Here is a 23,086-nt window from a genome sequence, read left to right on the forward strand (position 1 = left end):
TGACAGCCTCGACAAGGGCAGGACATCTGCAAGACGCTGCGTGAGCTTGGCTGATTTCTCAGAGTAGTGGCTGTTAGCTCTGCCATTGAGGACTTACTTGTGTAAGGGAGGCAGCGTGACTGCTCTGAGCAGAGAGAATGAAGAGAAGGGACAAGGAAGAATACTCTGGGTACAGCCTGTGGTTTCACGTGAGTGTGATAGGAGGCAGCAATAAAGCTGAACCTAGGGATGTTCATGTATTTGGTGAAGATTTTGTGTGGCTGATCTACTCAAACCACTTTGTGTGTGTGACCAGCTCTTTGCTTCAGGCTCCCTGCATCTGTGCAAACAGGAATGCTTCATCAGCTCCCCTTGTATTGCCAAATCTGTACTGAGAATGTACATTTAAACCTTCACTTGAGATGTCTGATGCTGTCATTTTTGTATGACTTGTGGATGGTCCTTAAGAAAGCTCCTGGGTTTAAAGATATTCAGGCTTTTGAAAATGCTGAGTCTGGACTTGAGCCTGACATGTGGGGTCTAGTTCTTAATAGCTGTGACAGGTATGGTAGAGAACAGAGATAATTTGCCTTACTAGAGGCAACTGTTACTAGAGGTAACTGTCAAGTGTAATGCAATCCTTGCCGTTCCATCAGCAAGTTCGCATCTGTAACTCAGGAACATGCATTCAGAGGTACATTATGTTTTCATAAGACCTAGGAAGGTGTAAAATCTCACAGACTGAAAATCTTAATGTGCATAAATGGGCCTTCTGGAAAATCATTCATCCTGGCTAGGCCTGAATGGATTTTGTATTATTTTTTCATATACAGAGTTTTATGTACAGTAATTGGTGGAGTCTAGGATTCTGAAATAAGTGACTGCAATGGAAAACATCTATTTTCACATTCTTTCTTTGTGATGGGGCATAGAAATACTGCCTTCCAGAGTGAAGGCAAGAGAACTTTCTGTATGGAGAGCAGAGAAAGCAGTTTTCAAATTAAATCCTTCAGTCTCAAGGAATGCATTTTTGTTTCATTATTTTTGAGATGAAAAAAAAGAAACAAAAGAAACAAAAAGGTTTGAAAAATCTCAGGCTATACCTGCGCAGTTGCATTTAAATGTGCTAGGAAATAGAAACTGGACTGACTACAAGCTTGTGTATTTGGTTTTTAGTAAGTGGTGTGTTGGGATTGTACTCCATAGCAAGAGAGTTAGCTTGCTGACATGATAGATTCTTTACAGTATTCCTCTCTTCAGCACAGTCTGTCTCTGTTGTATAGGTACTAAGAATAAACGTTCTTACTGGGATTTTGTACTGATGGATATCTGACATTACAGAATTGTCTGCACCTCTCTGACCTATTATTTCTGTTTGGTGGCATGCTCAAACATGTTACAGTATGTTGAAAATTTTCATCACAGTCAAAATAATTAAACGTTTGTTTGTTTGTTTAATTAAAACTTAGAGCCTGGAAAAAGTGACGGGAGACACTTTGGCTAGCTAGCCTGCTGCAGGTGAACTGGTTTTACCTCAGGTATCCTTCAGTATGGCTGTAGTAGAACAGAGTTATTTCCCTCTCTCTTTTTTTCTTCTCTGAAACTTGTCATAATTCAATTTTAATGAAAAGTGGGCTTTAGCATACTTAAAACATTTCTAAGGATGGTGTATAGTAATGCTGCCAAGGGGGACTTTAGAGGGTAAAGTACTATTATAGACCTCTGAAAGTGTGCACATTTACAATGTAAGCTTCATGTGCTCGCAGTGAGGACAGCTAGGTTTTGATATTCAATGCCTTTGCAATGGTGTCATTGTATTTTTAATGAGAGTGCTGTGTCTTTGATTACAGGAGCATGAATATCCTATATTTAAACTGTTTTCTTCTGGCAGTAAGGATACTCGATTGCATGATTTCTCTATCAATCTCTGTCCTACAAATTTTTGAGCTGCTTGTCTAAATCAAACCAGATTTGAAAGCAGAAAAGGAGTGTCAAAATGTATTTGACTCCTATAAACTCAAAGAAAATTGGTGGTAGAACTGAGGAAAGATAACCATATCTGTAGACCTAGGGAAAACTGTCACATAGTACTCAACAGAAACATATGTTCTGAAAGATAATGCCTGACTGACCATCCAAAAGACACGTATTGGCTGTCCTTTAAGAGCACACATATATTCAAGTCAGCCAAAAAGCAAAGCGATGTAGGAATGTATTGGGTTGTTGGGGACATGAAAGGAACCAGGTATATGAGGAAGATCAAGAGACAGCATTATGCAAGTTTGAAGAACATGTAGAGGAATTGGGGTTTATGTGGTACAAGAATATAAGGCAGTAATCAGTGGAAATCCAGACTTCCTTAATTCTGCAGCATATTATTATTAATTCTGAAATTTATTATTTAATACAAAAGCAAATGACAGTTACGAGAATTACAGTAGTACACTTTGGAATCTACATTAGCGTTTTAGGGTTAGAAGTAGGCTTTTGAAACAAATCTAATTCTCCTCATTTACTGCACTTTGGTTATATCATGAAGCAGTCTCAGAATAAACAAACTGGAATTCCTTATACATTAAACTAGCTAGGAAGATATTTTCAGGAGTGCACCTAATGCTCTCCAGCTACTAATGGGTATTCAGGCCATAGGATCAGAATAGAACTAGTCCAAAACAGAGCCCCCTGAAATGCATATGTAGCATGGATATTAGTTCACTGCCATTAACTAACAGATCCACTCCTAATGATCTGCACTATTTGCTAATCTAGACATCTCCAAAGTTGTCAAAGAGTCACAACACATTTTGTATTCAGAACTGATAATTTTATGTTAATCCATTACTTGGCTGATCAACAATTCACTACCATAGTATCTCAGAACCTAATAATTAAAAATGTATTTACCTTTGCACATGCCACATTTCACAGGTAACATCTACATTCTGTGGATTTGGGAAACACTGTAGGCCACATAAGCAGTCCAAGGCAGAGACAGGACTTGAAGTTTCCCAAAGTTTAGTGTATATGAAGAAATACTGGATTATCCTTCCTTCTTATTCAACAGCTTTTCACTGGCCATTTTCTGTCATTGGAACACATCTGACTCCATAAGAACTCACCAGTTAAGAACAGCTTAGACAGATAAATGCAACCCTGCAACTTTATTTCTTGAGTAAATTGAGGGCATCAGCATAATAGGATGAACCCACTGCTATGAAATTGTGGGGGATGCCTCCAGAACTTTTTTCCTGTACCAGAAACATAGGGTGATGGGGGTCATCCCTCTAAGGATTTCTTGTCTAAAGGAAATGACATTATTAATCACTTCTTCAAGACAGTCTTAATCACAGCAGAAGGCTATCAACCAGTCATGGCTTTCATGAGTTCTCATCTATCCTGAGTTTGCCAGGCTCAGGAATAAGCTTTGATAATGATGAATGACATCTAAGGAAATGTGAATTAGGCATTTTTAGACTAGTGAAGGTTACCTCTGACTCTGTTAGAAGATGCTGCTTGTTCAGATTCATATTTGACCTGGCCAGTTGATAATTCTTCAGTATCACTGATGCACTTCAGGTTCCAGGAGTTGGCCTTCATCTAAGAGGCAACCACACAACCCCAGAGCAGGACAGTCTGTGCAACAGGTAGAGCCGAGATGAAGCCCAGCAAGGGAACAAAAAACAGTGCTTAAAGGGGATTTCAACAAAAAGGAGAAAAAGAAACAGCGTGCAACTCAGTTTGTGAAAAAGGACATGGCAGAGAGAAGAAATTAGGAACAGCAAAATAAATGCATTTCATAGAGACCCAGAGGCAGCCAAACAGTCCTAAGTGCACTCAGACTTCCCTGTTCACCAAAGCACCAACCTTCCAGCTTCTGGCTGTTCTCAGAGTCCTCCACAGAGAGGAGGCAATCCTGCTGCCCCATGCACAACAGGACTTCACTGGTGTGTTTCTATTTTATTCTGGTGTTAGGGGAGAACTGGTGGTACCTTCCCCTTCAGCTCCAGCCATATCAATGAATTCTCTCAGCAGAGGCCAGCACCATATTGTTAGAACAATTCCTGGACCTCAGAGACTGCTCAGTGCAGACAGCTCCTCAGGCTGTATAGCCTTCAAAATGATGCTGTCTGAAGAACCTTTCCACTGGTCAGTGAAAGGCAGAAAAGGGGAATGCTCCCACATGTCTAGTTCCCCACACCAAACCACAACTTAGCACCTGCAGCCTCTTAGTTCTGCAAAAAGGAGCACCAATGCCTCCACAGCCCCACGCTGCAGCTCTGGCTGATGATGCACGCAGCTATCCCAGAGCATGTGGGAGGCCAGCACCTTGGCACCTCAGCTTACCAGGGAACTAATAACACCCAGCTTCTTACTCCTGGAATCAAAGTAAACAGCCCTGGAGCTGTAAACTCCTCCAAACACTTCCTGCAGCTGCCCCCCCCTTCCAGCCCACCAACATTGCTGGGAGCACACGGGGCAGGGAGCAATCAGTGTGACTAGTTGCAGCTGGGATAGCAGAGCCACCAGTAATCATGAGCCCAACTGCAAGGAGGAGGTTTACTACCCCCCTTCCTCAAATTAATGTTTCTTTAAGGCAGGAGAGGCAATTTCAGGAGCTCTTCTCTAGAAAGGTATGTGGGTAAAAGGCTAGTATGAAGTGCTGGTAAATATGATTTGGTTTATGGCTCATTGTGAGCTGGTGGAGGAAGGAGTCAGTGAGGCACTGGGGAGGAGGTGGTGGTGGAGGCAGCAGCGGCGGCTGCCCTACCTGTGGTGTGCATTGGAGTTTTGTCTTTTTGCTTTGGAGAAATGTGAGATAAATCTGCTGCATTGAGTTTAAAATCCTGAGGTACAGGGGCTGTGGAGGGAGGCATTGGGGCTGGAGCTGCTGCACTGCTAGATTAACTGCCCTGAAGGCAACGGGAAGAAATAGGCCTGGACTAGAGAGTGAAGTATGGAGGAGAAGTGAGCAAGTATGGAGCTGGGTGTCCCTTCTCACTGTGTGCAGCCCTATGGAGGTGAATGAAGCAGGGAATTGCTTCTGCCCCCTTGGTACCAGGTCAGTCTCCTGGCACCATGCCGCTTTGGCGTGGGGCTGTGTGGCAGTGAGCTGCGTTATCAGCTGTGTGCTGTGATTACTTTGTCTCTGTTGTCTTGATTCAGTGGCCATGTGCATGTACAGAAAGGGTCAATAGAGCTATATTTGTGGGATTCCTCCAGAGTCAGGTTCAGATTCCCCCTCTTGCTTTGTGGTGTGTCCCATGAAGAAGGACCTGGGCTATTCAAAGGTGTAATCCTCTCATCTCTGTAAAGATGCTTCTCTCTTTCCACATAGGATTCATGGTGTGTACTGAAGTAAGTGCTGCTTTTGGCAATAGCAGCTTTCTGTCCCTGCCTGAAGGCTCTCCTTAGGAAAAGCCCTGAAAATTTCTCAGGCAGGTACCAGTTAAGCATAGGCAATCTGAACTTGAAATAATGAGCCATGGCCTCACCTCCTGGGGAAGGGGTCTTGAGAAAGAATAGTAATGCAGCTCAATGGGTAGTTGGACTGCTGGGGAGAGAATGTGTGGTGAGGGAATTAAATGAAAAAGCCATAGGCTCTCTAATTACTTTTAAAACACACACTGAGCGAGCACAGGGTGAAACTGGCAGGGTTGTGAAGAGCATAGTGGAAACACAATGAATGCTCATACCTCTCTCCTGAGAGGATGGTCACCTGCTACTTTTAGTGTCTAGGTAAATGTATTATCTTCACTGCAAGGTTACTACCAGAATGACTTTTTTCCTTGCTGACTTTCCTTTTACTTTCATGGTAGCTGATAGGCAAGCACAGCAGCACAAACAGCTTAATTTTTCTCCAGCTCCCTGCATTATGGGCAGAGGTAGTTTGCGGCAATGATAAAGGCACTTGCATACTCTGGTGGGAAGGGGAAGTCCCTTGATGAGGCTGCAGTATGAGCCATCTGGTGAGGTGGAAGAGGAAAGGATCTGTGCCTAGACTCTGCCCGGGCCTGTGTGTGTTTAAGGTATTTAAAACTGACATGGGGGAGAGAAGCTACTGCTGACAGTCCTTCTAATGTGTGTTCCCTCCACAGAGCTTTTCTGCATGTCCCTCATGCCCAAAAGGCAGTAAATTGATCTTTATGAAGAGCTGAAGAGAGGAGATACTGGTTCTTTGCCATCGCTGAAAAAAGTTACTTGTAATATCCTTCCTCTTAAATGCAGGTGTTAAGAATTATTTATGCTTCAGTAAGATAGTCATCCTGTGAACTGGTATTGAAGTTTAAAGAATAAACCCATGGTATAAGGAGCTAAATGACAAGGAAGTTGTATACATTGGTTCCAAGGTGAGAACTGATTCTGTTGCAGGGGAAAGGATTGGGTTGATTATGGTCTCTTTGGAAGAACTGTAGGCACAGGGCTAATGCTTATTCCTATGCAGGCCTCCAGTTTAGGAGGAGCTACTCTTACCTTATTAACCAGTGATGTCTTGTTACAAAACTTATAGCCAAATAATCTAAGTTGGGTACTTAGGTTTAGAATATGAATTAATGTAGGAGTAAGAATTTCTGGATTTCTTCTACCTTTGTCCCCCAAATCAATAACCCTGGTAATAGGGCAAGTCACTTAGCCACCTGTTGTACAGAGGAGGAAGTGGGCTTTGTTTGCACGTTGAAAATAGGTACCACAAATGTTGAAACAGGCACATTGAACTGTTGGCTCAATGCTGTGCCCTGAGAAGTAGGGTAGGAATTAATACCTTCCTGATGTTTGGATGAGGGAAACAAGAGAAATATAATGCTATGGCTGAATTCAGGGAGGTTAATTGTTGAAAGTGGCTAGGCCATGATATCCCTTCAGTCTTATAGCCAGTTGCTGTTAAAGGCCTTGACAAAGTTTTCTGTACTCTTGAATATTTTTACAGTCCAGAATAATTTTGGGAAGTGATATCCCATGGAGTGTGGTAGATAAGCGTCTTTGGTGCTCATAACATCAGTGTAAGGTACCAGTGATGCTGGCAGCTACTGCAATATCTAAATAATATGGACCATGTACTTGGCATGGCACAGGCATTAGTATTTATTACAAACACACGGGTGACTGGGGAGCGTATGACTAGGTTGAGTTTTTATGCTGCAGTGAACCTATGTTTGTGCTGCATCTGTAGTGCTGAAGAGCTGCAGTCTTGACCAGGGCTCTGCAGTACTTGGTGCTATATGAGCTCAGGGTACAATCCCAGCTCCAATCTGCATGTTATTGTAGTCAGCAGTTTTTTGTCTGCTCCTCAGTCCACTGTGGATGGGAAAGCTATTAAAAATTAAGTCTCAAAGTCATACCCATAGGGAGGATTACAAGAGGCTTTTGTTGATTGCAGAGGGAGTACAAGGTATTCAGTCTTCCTTCTGTCACTTGATTTGATTCACTAAAATAGGAAAAAGAAAAAAAATAATCTGGGATAACTTTCTGTCATTCTAGTGAGTAACTATTCTTATGAAAAGGTCTCATATTGTCAGTGAAGTGTAGGAATGTAAGGCTGGGTGTATCAGAAGAGGGAAAGAGAATTGTGGGTGTAGGGAGAAGGGAGTAAGACTTCCCCCTTCTGGCAGCATTGAGCTGTAGCTCAGCGTGGTTGCCCATGGAACTACAGAGCTTTGCCAGCAGCAGAGATGCCTTCAGCAGTGCTTGTCAAGTAGGCAGTTCTAACCAACCAGATGACGAAGATGTACAGCTTTCAAGAGATTCTGCCAAGGTTCAGTGGCAGTGGAGACCTGGTGCTTGGGTTTTCTAGATAGTTTTGTAGTCCACTGTGTGTGATGAGCGGGTGTGCTTTAAAGCAAAGCACCAAATGGCTATAACCTAAGTGCTGATCTGTCCTCTGGATAGTCTGCAGTGGATCCAGTTGGGAAGTACCAGAGGATGGTGCAGATAAAAGGACCTGAAAATTAAAATACAGTCTTTTTCTGGGAGCAGGTTTCTGTACTTGGGCTGCCTATCAACATGCTCTATAACTCTGGTTTTGCAATAACAAAGGGCACAGCAGTTGAATTTGGGGCTCTGACCTCCTGGTTACAGAGTTTACTCATGATCAGCCAGAATGAGAGGTAAGAATACCCTTGATTCCCACCCCCGACTTCCCCTGCTGGAAAAAGAGTAAAAAATATTGAATCTGGCTTAGTAATGAAGTTGACCTGAGCCTGCTGTCTATTGGTGTAGATGAGCGTAAACCTATAATGGACTGGCCCTCCAGCTTCTATGTGTCTCTTTCAGTACTTTATCAAATAAATGAAGCATGTGAGCATTACTTGAGTGACTAGTGCTCAATTCATGGCAGGAGCTTGTAGCTCTCTAACCTTGCCTTAGGAGTAGAGTATTACCTCGTTGTTCCTTGCCTTTGGTGTTTATATTCATTGGCTTGGAGAAAGCTCTGCTATATGGCATGCTTAAAATATGACCTGCAGCGAGCTATGCAAATCTACTTCATCCTCCTATTTCTAGGAAGGTGATGAAGCCACTGTTAGTAAAGAAAAAGTTGAGAGCATGATGAAGGCAAATTTGAATGGTTGTGCTCTAATGTATTTTGTGCACTCTGTCGTAGAGAAGCTAACTCGTACTGCTGCATGAGTTTGGGGTTTTTGCTGTAGGAAAGTGGCTGATACTGAACGGTAGCATAAGCATTGCACCCCTCAGTGTGATAGCATCTATTGAGAAATAAAGAGCCAGGAGTTAGGGTGTAAATGGATTATGTCTTTATTCCTTGTCTTATCACAGACTTTTTTGCAATGGTTTCTCTTACCTGTTCTGTATGCGTTTTTATTCACACTGTACAGATGCAGCCATGCTGCTGCTTCAGGTACACTGGGAGCAGTAAAACTAGAGATGGGAACAGCTAGGTTCAACAGCTAAGACTTAAACTCTTCAATGAAAAAAAGTAATTATAATTATTAGTCCCTACTATTATAATATCTAAAAGCATCACTATCTACTGTCAGCTCTACCAAGAGTGTGCCTCTGTCCTTAGCCTAATCGAATCCTGTCCACTGTCTTCATCAGGAGTGGTTTGGGCTGTCTACATAAGCATCCATTTTGGTTTGGATCAGTGGCATGCTTTTGAAGCAGATCTGACCTTTCCTACCTACTGTGCTTTGGTTGGTGTTTTAGTATAGTCTTGGATTACTTCTGAATGAAAGTGTGCTCCATGTGCACTATGCTTCCATGGTCAATCCAAATAAAATGCCTGAATGAAGTGTTGTGTAGATGGTGAGTCTGTGGTAACAGCTGTTCCTTCATATTTGTTCTACCCTATACCTAGCATGCTGTACTACTTAGTAATATAGACTTAGCCAAATTTCCCAGTTCTGCATAGAAGGTGCAGGCTACTTCCTCTGAATACTGACAGTTCTCAGTGATTTCCCACAATTCATTGTGTTTTTTAGAATGAAGTATTTCACTTTACCAGGTGGTAAATCACTAGGTCAGTTTGTTGTAGCAGAGAGAATCAAGCCATCACCCTTCTATCTTGGCACTTATCCATGATCTAATGCTAGTAGTTTGATAAGACTGGCATGGCTTTGTGTATTTGTAGGGCACTCTTGTGAACAGCTGTTGGCAGGTTACCTGTGGAATTTAAGGTTTATTCATCTACAGATGCCAAAACCCCCACATATCCCCACAACCTGGGGCAGTAATTCAAATCCTTTTGAAAATAAAAGGTTAAACTCTTTATATGACTATTCTGTGGAGTTGAGACCTGCTAGCCTTCTTCCTGCTAGTGACAGCAAAATAAGTTTGGGACTTCTTTGTACAATAGGTCAAAGGTCTCCAGAGGTTAATGGGGTCTCAGAGCTGAGTGACATATCAATCAACACAGCAGTGCCCCTTTACCTATATGATAGCAGTCATGGATTGCCAAAGTCCTTACCTGTTTTGGAGTCCAAGTTGCCATGAGTTTGTAACAGTAGTTTGAAGATGAATGTAAATTGTTCTTCAGGAGTAAAGGGCTAAATTATCCCAATGACTATGTCAGGGTTTTTTGCATTGTGCGGGGTGGGTTGCAATAATTATCAAATAGACATGACTTTTCTTTGACTTGTGGAAAGACCTTGCATATCAGTATGTGCTACTGTATGCGTGTTCTTTGATGCAATAAAGACATTACAAGGTCATCTGTTAGCATATTTCATGGAAGCCTTGAACCTTTGTGTCATTCTAAAAGACAACTGAGATTGAAGCTGATTCTTGTTTTCCTTCAGCCTGATTCCTCCCACTGCCTTGTTCAGGTGCACTACCTGCATACTTTTCCAAAGTAACTCTGATCAATAAAGTGGCTTTTATGGTCATATTGCACAGGTCACTGGAGTATAAAATTATTTTTCTGATTTAGAACATGCCTTATGCAGAGCTGACTATACCATTTGTAAGGTGGTAAAAGGTCATGCCTGTTATCTTGAACACTACAAAGAAGGCCTAGATTAATTTCTTCATGCCAGTTGGGAAGCAACTGCCCTCAATCTAGTGTGTCTTTGCCTCTTGATTCTGACCGTGTTCTGTAAATGCTGCACTGTAGGTGGAAAACAGGCATAGTTTTTCTACTTGTTCTATGAAGGAAATGATTGATGCAAAGATGTTAAGCAGCTCTGATTACTCTAGAAAGGCTATAGGCAACTTCAAATGTGTGTTGCTGTGCCTGAGCTTACGGCATGGCAGGGTTACACAGCTTTCACTGCCAGCAGTTATGTGTAGTACAACAGTGCTGTGTGGGTGTGTTAATCTGCTAGCTAGCAGGAAATCTTGCCTCCTGTTCTGCCAGGTACTGACAGCGTGTCCACCCTTAAAACATGCTGGTATGGAGAATTTATGCAGTCTAGTTTTATTCTTCAGAACTCCTTGGTGCATGTGCAGTTCCCTTTTGCCAGTGAAAGAGCACGGACTGATCTGGGAGTAGGAAAAGATAAAAGTTAACAGCCTTTATAAAAGAGCAAACATCTTGAAAGCAGAATCCTCAGCTTTTGGTCTTAGGAGTTCTGAGAGGGGTATGAACCTGTGGTCTGGAGACGGGATGCTCCTTCATTAACAAGTCTAGTTTCCCAATCCATCTGGGCTCCTTTTTGGGGATCCTGGTGCATCTTCTGCTACAGTGTATAGTTTATTTCTTGTCAGAGTCCTTCAGGCTGGCTCTAATTCTTTGGCAATAGCTGTGTCGTGTATCTGAAATGTGGCTTTTTTTAGTCATGTCCTTGCTATTCAGATCTATCTTCATCCATCTCTTTCTGCTCAAAAGGCTGTGTGGTTGGCATGGGGTTTTTTTTGTTTGGTAGAGTTTGGGTTTTGTTCTTAAAAATAATGTGTCTTACCTAAAGATAAGTATCTATGACCGAAGTTTCTGCCCTTCAGGTAAGGACTGAAAGGTATTTTACCCTGTATATGTAGCCAGTTTCTAACAGTTGTCATCCCTAGTCTGAGAGTGAAATTATACTAGTTTATGCTGGATTTCAGATTTATAAAGTGGCCTTCAGGAATGCAGTTGTTCTTGCAGGAACTTAATAATATCAAGTAAATATTTGTACAAACATCCTTCCTTCAGACTGTCAGAACCTTTTCTTGGCAAGCCTACCTGCTTTCATATGTGCAGTCTGGTATCCCAAACATTACAGAAAATACAGGTTACTAGACAAATATGTGTAAAGCTAATTGTCTCCCTGCTTTTCCTTCGGTTGAACAGTAAGGTTACAGAACCGCTTCCAGTGTAAGACGTGTATGGTTTCTCTTGGAAAAAAATTATGGGTTTCCGGACCCATAACAGAACACAGCACATTGTCTTGGTCTATAAAATGTTCTGAATAGACAGTTGTAGCTTTATTGAAGAGAAGAAACGGAGCACAACCTGCTCTTACGGTAGCATTTCTGAATGTGGTAAGTGTCCTTCAGGTCACAAAATGCGAGCAGGTACATGGCTGTGTAGCACCGTTTTGTTTTGTACAGATTGCTATTCTATTTGGCTTGAGGGAACTCAAAGCCATTGCCAGTTTCTTGTAACTGATATCCTTCTGGTTGCCTGAATGTGTCTCATCACCAAGCACTTCAAACATTTTGCCTTTAATTCCTTTGCTTATTGTGTTTCAACATGATAAATTCTCAGTTTGTGTTGAGGAAGTGTCTTGGTTTCATTTGTGGTCACTGGCTGTGGTATCTTAGCAATCAAATCCAAACACAAATACAGATGTGTAATGGACACAGAAAACAAATCTAAACCGAGTACTTTATTTCCTGCCATTTGGTGAAAGGAAATGCAGTATCTCTAAGGCATATGATTTGTGTTTTCAGTGCACCCAGTTTTGAGGCAAAGTCTGAATTAAATAAAACAACTGAGAATATTGTTTATAGTATGTGAAAGTGCTTTCCTTTGTGGCTCGTCCTTTAAACCAAGACTATATCAGAAATAATACTTAGTGTCGCTATGTCATTAGACTGAAGAAACACTAGAGTGAAGTGCCTTCACTGTAAGACAGTTTGTCAGCCAGAATCAATTGTAATGACTATATTGATTTAAGCTAACTGCCTATGAAATTTCACAAGATTACAACTAATTGATATTTAATTGCATTGACTTGATTGATTTTCATGTCCCTGATTTAAGTAGGTTCTTATTGATTGCTCAAATCTGTAGTGGTGTTCGAAGCTGTGAGCAGAAGGAGAGGAGAACAGATTGTCTAATGTTGCCAGGCAGGATTGAGCTCAAGAAGGGGCGATGGTATAGATAGGGAAGGGAAGACATTGTCTCTCTTGTTATGTATATGCTTAGGGTATAAATAGATGCGATAACAGGAATGTGTATGTTGCTTGGAGGCAGTTCTGAGTTGCAGGGATACTCTTGTAGAAGTGTATGATGCTCTGTTTATGGATTAAGGAGGAGAAACAAGAAAGAGTAGCTTTAGACAGTTGAGATGGGGATAGAGATTGCTATCTCTGTAAGGAATGACAGCATGGCTCCATCCAGTTTGGTCCATCCACTCCTTAGGATAATCTTTGAGCTTACTATTAAAGACATGGCAATCAAGTTTAGGGGTTTGAATGGGGAGCTTGTTTAGTGTAGCACAGGGATTTACATAGCTGGCATTGATTGTCACGCCCTTGCCTTTGCTCATATTCCTCCTCCCAGCTTCAGCTAGATATGAGAACTTCCATATGCCAGTGTCACTTCCAGTCACAGGAGTATTTTGAAGGTCTGCGATTCTGATTCTTGCCTTATAATGATTTGTCATCCCCAAAACCAGACTTGGCTCATTGTTAGTGCCACCTATGGGGCAGCAAGGATACGGGTCTATGGGTCTGCCTGGTCTGTTGTAATCCTTCCTGTGCTGTAATTGCCTTGTTTCCCTGCTTCTGGGTGGGTATGTCCTGTAGTTGGCATTTCACGACTACTGTGCTGTGCAAATGAATCCTAACCCTTTTTCCAAGGAGAGCTTGAATCCTTTCTGCATTGATTTCTTTTTAGGACTTATCATGTATGGCTGAATCAATAATCAATTAATGAAAATGTGAAGAGCAAAATAAAACTATGTGGTGTTATTGAAAAGGCTTTACTGGATCAGAAGTTTTAGAGCACGTGAAGTATTTGCTGAGTTGTTGTGAGTCTGATATATTGATTTGTTTTCTTCCTTATGCTCTGCTGATTCCATAATTCTGTTAGATAGATGAGCACTAAGAATATGTATCTACCATTAAGAACCACAGGCTTGAGGTACTGGATCAGATTATCGAAGCAGGTATTTTGATCCCAGTAGTATGAGATATCTTCTGCTTTAAGGGCAGGCTCTGCTCATCCATGAAAGCTTTCTTCTGAACTCTGTGCAAATATTCTATTCAGAGAAGCATGCAATATAAATGTCAATGCCATTAATAGCCATGAATAATTCCTCCTTCTAAAAATTCCTATCTGATCCGTGTTGTTGACGTACAGTTGAGGTTGCTAAGTATTTCCTTAATGAAATTAACTATTACAGTCACAACTAGAAACTCTAAGGAAATGGAAAGCTAAGACAGCAGGAAGAATCAACAACCATAGCAACAATTGACTGAGACATGGTGCTGCTTAAATTAAAAATATGCAGATATATGTCTTCCAGTGACCAATCATGAAGGCCTTAACTCTTCACTATAATAAATTATTACAGCTAGGGCTGTACAAATAACACCAAAAGGTGTGTGAGGGGAAATATGAAGTAACATACTTTGGGTTATTCCAAAGCTAGATGTTTGATTTTTTGTTTGATTTTTTTTTTTTTTTTTGTGAGGTCTGTATCAATATAGATGCTAAAATAAAGGTAGTTGGTTTACAGTTAAATAAATCTAATTTTTTTTTTTGGAGGGAGGGATGAAGTAGGAGATGGTTTTTATAACTATATGCAAGCCAGGAGAACTGGAAACCGCTGGGAGTTGCATGTTTAATCTGGAGAGTGCTGACGTGCTTCAGTGTGGAGATGACTGAGGTGCTTACTGAAGCATGGGTTTTGGTATTATGAGGCTAATTGGTTAGGTTAATAGCCAAGGTGTTGCCTAAGAAACATTATAGTCCCATTTGGAAAAGCAAATTCTTGGGATATTTGTTCTTGTAATAATGTATGTTGTAACATGAATGTGGAAAGGATTCTGGAACAGTCTAAACCAGATTACAGTTTGGTCCTTATTGTAAAATGTGGCCTGGGAAGAAGCAGAGGTGATTTCTTCAACTAAATCCTTATGGGCCTCTGCAATAGAGATTTAAATGTGAAAAGTCTGTTTTCTTACTACATGCATATGAAATAGGATCCTCCATTTCTTGGGGGGGAGGTGGGGGGGAGGAGAGAAGGCAGGGAGGAGGCGAAGTTGTCCTGGTATTTTTTTTGTAATCATCTGCTAGAGGGCACTGTGTCGCCAGAAAGGGATGTATTAAGGCATAAGGATCTTAGCTTCATAGTGAAAAGCTGTTCTTTATATATTTTGCTGGAATGAAGATGCCTGTCTGTTGGAGCTCAGACTACAGTGAGTAAGCTTAAAGAATATGCTTGGATACATCAGAGCCCGATTTTAAGTAAATTCTGTATTAAGGCTTCTTTTTTTTTCTCCATTGTTTTGGCTATGTAAAAAAAGTAATCAGGGTTGAGGAAAAAAATTGACGTTTATGAGCAAACTTCACTAATGTAGGACTAATGCTGTATATCAGCTCACATTATATTCAGCAAGGTATTATAGCCAAAAATAGGGAAAGTGGAATTCTGAAAAAGCTATGATACTGCATCAGTGCATATGTTTTAACTTTTTAATTCAATTTTAAAGTGAAACTAAAAACCAATTTTTTACAGCAGGAAATAGTTATAGGTTGAAACCTAATTTCCCTTGATTGAGGCACAAGACAAACAGTTATTCACATTTCTTTTGAGAGTAGCAGAACTTACCTTAGCAGTTCAGAGAAATGGAAAAAAAAAAAATCCCTTCTGCCTATCAGACAGAACTTCCACTGTCTCACATTTAAGACTAATAAAGCGATACCATCTTCTGCCTGTAAAACTGGGAAGTTGTCAAAGGCCAGACTGAGTGCCTACTGGATGATTACAGGAGAGGTGAGCAGATTTTTAAGCCAAGGTAGGGGAGGAAAGTATATGATACTATACAAGTAGAGATTGCTGTCACTGGGACTTTTTGGTAATGGATGATGTGGTACCATTCAGATCTGCCCTCTGCTGATAGAAGTGTTTAGTGTGCAAAAGTGCTGGTTTTATATTTCTTTAAGAAGCAGAATGTGATGGGCTGACTGCCACGTCATGGGGAAGCTCAGAGTAGATTTTTATCTCACATCAGTGTGATTTCCCTCACTGGATCACACAGAGGAGGCTCTCCGAAGATCTGACCTCAATCCCTTATCTGTGTCTCCTTCTACTGCAGTTTGCTTTGTGGAAGAGAAGAATCAAGTTTAATGTTGCTGTTGTGATTGCATTTGGGGTTTTTTTAAATTATTATTTTATTATTTATTCCCCAACCATCACCTCTGCTTCATTATTCTTTCTTTGGTGTATGTTGTCAGTTCCATCACTGTGAGGCACTAGGGGCAGAAACCAGAGTCAGATGGTAACATCAAGACCACATGTTTTAATTATATGAACCTGACAGAGGCAAAAGTAGGTGATACTTTGAGAGGCAGGGGACTGCCCTTTGTTGTGATGGGCTGAATTGGCTGTAGTGGATCAGGGATACCTGAATAAGAAGCTTGCCTGTTTTTTAGCTGCAGCAGTTTGCAGTGATAATGTAAGATGTCAGTGATGTAGATTTACTGGTACTGGCCTGTTAACTGTAGCTCTGTTTCAAGTGGGTAATTACAAATTGTGCTTTAAGTTAGCAGAATCTAGAAAATGAGAAGGAACAGGATCATGTTAGCACTAATGAAGGAAAATGGCATGAGATATTAAATAACTGTTGTTATAATATATTTCATAAATCCAAAGGAATAAGAGGTGGAAAAGACCTGTGAGGTCATCTAACCTGTCCATTCTAGAGGACTGATTTTCTGCCAGCAATATATAATCATTATCTGCTACTCCAGCAGATAATTAGCTCTAAATGCCCCAAGCTTCAATACTCTTACTGTGGTCATGTGGGAGGAGGAGGAAAGGGCAGTAGACTTTTCTTCTTATGAAGCTTTTCCTGAGATTTACACCTTTTTTTTTTCTCTATTTTGTCTTTTTAATTTCCATTGTGTGTTTCTACTTCAATATCAGAAAGCCCTGAAGGGTGAAGTGCCTTTAGTCATTCTGGATAGCTATGTTTATCTATATGTGCCTATTCCCTTTTTGAATTTTTCTCAGTTCTGAATCTCCTTTTTTTCCTATGGCAGCTGGTTTCACTGCCTAATCACCCCAGTAGTGGTACTTTGTGGAGTGAGAATATTTTCTTATACTCTCTCCTTCTTTCTTTTCTGTCATCCCTCACCACACACATGCTCACTGGGTAAACCCTTTAGGAGAAAGCAATGTGATTATTCCCATGTAGAGCTGGAAAGAAGTAATGACTTGCCACAAAGAAAGGTAGTATGAGCAGTGGAGCCTCGGTGGAGGTATTGTGTCACTTAGAAGGTTGCTAGAGTGGGCAGTACCAGAAGGTTAATGTATGTCTTGTTTTACTATCATGAACTTGAATGTACACTCTGAAAAACAAGTACCTACTTGAAGAGGGAGCATGCATGTAATGGTCTGTCCATATCTGAGAAGAAACTACGGAACAGTTATTTAGCCTCTGTGTGTGTTCTTATCTTTATTTCTGTGTTTCATTCATTCTGTAATTGCTTTTTCAGCCCGGTCAAAGAGTTTGGTGATGGGTGAGCAGATTGGGCCTCCCTCCAGACCTTCTTCTCCAAACCCCCAAGAACGTGTGCTGAAGTGTGGCTGGCTAAAGAAGCAAAGGAGCATTATGAAGAACTGGCAGCAGCGATGGTTTGTGCTGCGTGGGGACCAGCTCTTCTATTATAAGGATGAAGAGGAAACTAAACCTCAGGTATGACTACTTTGAGAAATGTAGGGCGTATTGGTCGTGACTTCTGTGTGGGTCACAGTCACTGCTCTGGTTGATAGCTCATTTCAATTGCTCTCTATCCTAACCAAAACCATATATACTTAAGGAGGTTCAAAGGCAAGAGACGTTGCAGGGAGACTTAGCTACCACGCAGGTGAGTAGTAGAGCTTGGGAGAAGGTAAGAAGGTGTTTAGTTACCCACTAGGGCATGTTGACCTCCAAATCTTAGTATGATCATCTGTGAGACCGGAGTTTGACAGGAAGAGCTATGGAGTTCCAGATTACTGAGGCAGGAGTGAAAAACCTTGTTTAGTCAGCTAGGACTCATTATCTTCCAAATAATCCATCGTTAAGTAGAGAGGTAAGCCAGCTGCTTAGGGCTAGCTTGTGTGGATAGTGTATGTAGGTTTTGTTATATGCCAGCATACAGGACTTGAAAATGGACTGTAATATGTGTTTTAGTGTTTCATATACACCTGGGAGTTACTGTTTTTCTATGCAAATTTTGAGGAGAAAGAATTTACACAAAGCTTTGTGCTGTGCGTGTCTGACAGCGAAAACTGATTTAGCAGACTGGGGAACAATGTGACCTTCTACAATAGGGAATAAATTAAACTGAAGTTTGCCTTTATCAAAACATAGACTTTATGGAGCATGAATGAAAAAGTACACTTCTTTTGGTGGAAACCACTGGTTAAGTCCAACTGTGCAATATATATTGGACAGTATCATAGAGCTGTCCGAAGTAGACAGTAGAAAGAAAACAGACAGAGGAAGGGGATAGGATCAGAATGTGTAGGAGCTAGCAGAGAGAGAAGAGGTCAGCTAGTGGTTAGATAATTTAATAACAACCACTAAATGATGATTGAATAAATCGAACCACAGTGGGGCTACTCAAAATTGTAAGTTTAGATCAGCTGCATCAGTTTGTCCATGAGAGAGCAGAAGTACTCAAGAAAGTTTTCTGAAGCACACTTATTCTTGCAAAAGACTTAGGAGATTCTAATTAATTATGTGCTGAGTAGCTGTAGGGCAGTTTGGTGATAAAGGGTAATAGACAGTCACCATGCAACATTTCCATGGGCACATGACGTTTAACTTGCAACTTTTTGGTAGCGAATATTTTTAACAGTTTTTAATAAACTGAACATTGCACAAGAATGTCTCTCAAGCCAAGTATTAATTAATGGAATTTTTGACTAATTTCTTCCTGGTTTGCATGCCTTTTGTGTGTGTGTTGCTGGTCTAGCACCAATTTCTTACAATTAAATGTGGTTCTCTAAAACAGGTTATAATGAGAAGACAGTGCTCCTGCACCTAGGGTAAATGCAGAGCTGAGGAATTTGCAATTGTCAGTCTGGACTCTGCACTAAATTCAGGATGATTTTCTGTTTCTCTGACCTTTCTATATCTACAGCGCTTAGTGGGGAGGTGTGTTGTACTACAGGATGGGATAAGGTTTACAGCTGAGATGAAGAAATTCTTCAAGTTCTTCAGTATGCCTGTGAAATATTCTTGCAGCGTTTGAGCTAAAAGCTTTCCTAGTTGCTGTAGTGTATTAGGCAGCATATTTCATGTAGTCGTCGTTTTGACTGTCAGGCATCTAACCAGACTAATTGAACAGAGGGAACATAATTGAATAAACCAGACAATGTCCCTGTACCGCTGCCTCCTGATGAGTCAGTATAGGCATTACAGAGTGACAGACAGCCTGTGTAATACCATCACCATCCACACAGTCATTATAGCCTATTATTAGACTGCTTGATACAGCTGCATGCTTGACTGTTGCACGTAAATTTCATTGTACAGTGAGAATGGAGATAAATTTTCCCCTGTGAGCGTGACACTTGCATGGTAGATGCACTAGGATGTTGGCTGCATCTTACATCTACTTAGTCGGGGATTTGATCCATCATTATGGATAGCTTGCCATGTAAAGGCTAGAGAGATTTAACTCGATTATATAACCTGTTGTTTCTCAGGACCCTGCAAGCAACTGCTGGATTTTGCACTTTTAAGACAAGCACCTTATCTTCCTATACAATGCATGGGAAGACCTGGGCACTTCTGAACTGTATCAGTGAAAGTGATGAGGAAGGGCTGCCTCAGGTAGTCATGAGGAATGTTGGAAAGAGTTTCTTTAACCCTGTCCCTTTTTTTTGGGGGGGAAGCCATTTTGTGTAGGATAGTACAGGACCATGCCCTGATTATTCTTGTAACGGTTGCAAACTAGGATTCACTGACTTCAGCTAGGACTGTATGCATCCCACAGGTTGAGATGAACTTTTAGAACCTGTAGATAACTATTGCTTGGGGTTCTCTGGAATGAAGGGACACTGGTACAGGCATGCCCACATGGCTTAGGAAGACAGCTGTGACCTTGGGAGATCTTTTGTTACAGGCCACGTAGGGGTTTTCATCAGTTGATATTAACCCCCATTTTCCTTCAGTTTTAAGGATATTCATGCTTCTTTTAAATCTTTCTGTTTTAAATATTAAGCCTGCAAACTTGTGTGCAAAAACTAAATCAATAGCTTCACTGAAATTCCCATTGATCTTCTGCCTGCTTGATTATTTATATATACTCTGGAAGACAGTCATATTCTTATTGTTTATCTGACAAAGTTAAGTGAGATTTATGCCATAACGTTTCAAGAGAGAAACCTTAAACAACATTTTTTATTTATGGATGTTGCATTGCCTGTTTTTATGAAAACCTGTGCTTCCAGATCCTTAGAGGAAATTGTAGATATTCTCTTGAAAATAATTCTGAAAAGATGGAGCTGTAATCTAATGACAGGAGAATGGCATAGGCTTACTGGAGTGAAGAGAAGCTATTCTGTGGTCTTAATGGATCAAATACTGTTGAAAGTGTGTGCGTTTGTGTGCCATATGACATAGTTGCAGTTGCACAGTTCACCCCATCAGACTGACTTCTGTGTCAAAGGTTAGAAGGCGAACTTGCAGCCAATGCTTTTCTTGAATATTTTCTCAGGTGCCCCCATGAGGAATGGGGGGAGGGAGCACTGACCTGCAAAGAGCTTTTGATGCTCCTACTTACTCTGTCAATATATGCGTGGGTTTTAAAATAGCTTTGGGTTTGTTTCTGTTCCCAGGGTAGGAGGTAGTATGTGCCCCTCCCCAGTTTCCAGGGGAACAGAAGCCACTCTGTAGCTAATTCATTAACCTTTCTTTCATTATTGACTTGGTATGATAAAAGGCTTTAGTGCATCTCTAGTGGCCTTGAATTTTTGCAGAAAACAGCAGAATTTTCTAGAATGTGTTCTGGCCACTGGACTCTGAAGATGATATTGTGTGTGATACTTTTCTGTACCATTTTGGAATAATTTGTGATGCATCTGCAATTTTGTCATGTTGCCTTTCCAGTGTTTTCCTGTTATCTTTGGAGTACCTTCAACGCGTCTTCTAATTTCAGTGAACCTCAAAGTCAAAATGTAGAACAATAGGATTGGGAGGGAAGGGTGCTGAAAGTTAATCCTGTTCTGTTGACTTGTTTTTCCATCATTTTAAAACTCACAACCATTCTAGATAAACCACTCAGTATGAACTTTGCTAAGTACCCTCCTACATCGTGTCCTTCCACAGTATTACCTTTTCACTAGGTAGGGAACAAGAACTGAGCCCTTACGCTCTATTCTGCAGCACTCCCTGGAGAGCCCACTAGAAGATTAGAGCTGACTCTGCTCTAGTCAGTGAACAGAGATAGCAGCAATGTGATCTCCACATAACAGACTTTTATAATGGGACATCCAAAAGGGAAAGTGAGAGTAGTAGGGCAGCTACATGTGTAATATGAAGGGGGGTCATAACATGCAAACTTGGTGAATATTTTTATTCATTACACTGGATACCAGGAGACTACTCATTAAGGTTGGCAATGCAAATTAACTAGCTGCTAGGTAATACCTGGTAATAGCAGGACATTTTGACATTTCTCCTTCTTCTACAAGGGGTCTGCATGAGCCTGCACATCTCTCTCCTCTCAGACTATCCACAAGTTTTCTGAGCATTTCCTGTCAGTAAAACCCACCTAGTGGCTCTCTGTTTTCTCTTTCTAATCTAGGGTGCACTTTGCAAGATGAAAGAGCAAAACTGCACTTACATATGAAACAGACTGGAATTTCATCCTCCTTCAAGTCATTGTAGAGATTATTAGCTGCTAATGAAGAGGATTTAGTTTTGGTTTGGTGGGTTTTTTAGTGTTGTGGGTTTTTTGGTTGTTCCCCCCCCCCCCCCCGCCCCTTTACAGAAACAGACAGCAAACACCCAGAAAATCTTTGAAATAACCAGAACTTCATTGTTCCATCTATTCTATCAGCAATATGCAGGCTGAACTCTTGCTGTTAGTCATACCTGTAGGTGCTCCTGTAACCCTCTGTTCCAGAGTGATTTGTAGGTATAAATTGACTGAAAAATACAGAAATTTTTTTATAGACTTGGTTTATAGGTTTCTAACCTGTATTCAGATTTGGAAGTCTTCTGTTTGTTTCCCAGTGCTGATCATACAAGTTTTTAATGGCTGGTGTTCACAAAATGTTCCCCCCAAAAAAATTTAGTTCCAGCAATGTTAGTGAGAAACTTTCCATTATTTTCCAAAAAAAATGAAGAATTGTGATGCAGACAACTTAGTTGTTGGATTGACATAATTCATCAAACTTGTAGTTGGGTATGTCCTGTGGCATGGTAGCTCCACTTTGTGACCCAAAGTGCCATTTTGAGAATGAGTCTCTGGAAAGGGTCATTTGCTGTGTCTGAAGTGATAGCGTTGGCTTTTTAGTCGTTGGGGTTGCAAAGAAGTATCTGAGTATAGCTGATGCAGGGAATGTCTACTGGCATCCTGAGCCAGCAAGTCACCTTTTTTGTCTACTATTGACACAACTATTATTGAGTGTCGAGATGATGAACAACAGAGGTAAGGGAGCTCTTCTACAAGTTCATGCTTGTGTAGCTCTTAGACAGTTCTTCACAAACACTTAGGAAAGCTTCCTTTGTCATTTTGCTCTCTGTTCCTGTCTTGAGACTTGATCTGTAATAACAATTGACTTATCAGTTGAACCTATCCTTAGCCTGCTGTAAATATGAGGGAATTTGACTTCCATCTCTTTCACTGAGACTAAGGCTAAGTCTTCCCCCCTCCAGCTCCCCTGTGCTTTTTTGATCTTAGAAGTAATGCTGCATAGAGCAAAGCTGTTTGCAGAACAGCTTTTAGTCTTATCTCTTCCTAGTTAACCTCCTTGTTGTCATCTAGGTCCAGTTTCAGGCAAGGGAAGCAAGCTGTAGTTGGAGCTGCAGCATCTACTGATCCAGAAACCAGAGTCAAACTTGCTCAGTAGCATGGTTTGCAAAAACACAGCTGTCCGGAAGTTGCATACCAAATAATTCTGTATAGCCGTGTATATACTTCTGACTAGCAGTGTCCCATTGTAGAGAGTTTCTTAATGTATGCTGCATATCTAGTTTTGAAAAGTGGGTTATAGATAGTTTGTGCGTAAGCACACTTTTCTACAGAAATATTTTTACTATCTATACTTAGAAAACAAATGAC

General features: G+C 40.9%; 1 protein-coding gene across 9 annotated transcripts in view; it reads left to right on the top strand.

The window, feature by feature from the left end:
- The window catches only part of ARHGAP22 (Rho GTPase activating protein 22), a 160,272-nt gene that overhangs the window by 15,087 nt on the left and 122,099 nt on the right, over positions 1 to 23,086 (top strand). For 8 of the 9 annotated variants that reach the window (XM_075758331.1, XM_075758336.1, XM_075758335.1 and 5 more), the window contains exon 2: positions 17,300 to 17,499. In XM_075758331.1, the coding sequence (XP_075614446.1) occupies positions 17,300 to 17,499 (200 nt within the window). Of the gene's footprint in view, positions 1 to 14,944; positions 14,998 to 17,299; positions 17,500 to 23,086 lie in introns of those variants that run through there. The other variant, XM_075758333.1, reaches the window with a different exon arrangement.

Source organism: Balearica regulorum, chromosome 7 (assembly GCF_011004875.1).
Source record: "Balearica regulorum gibbericeps isolate bBalReg1 chromosome 7, bBalReg1.pri, whole genome shotgun sequence".
Lineage (NCBI taxonomy): Eukaryota > Metazoa > Chordata > Aves > Gruiformes > Gruidae > Balearica > Balearica regulorum.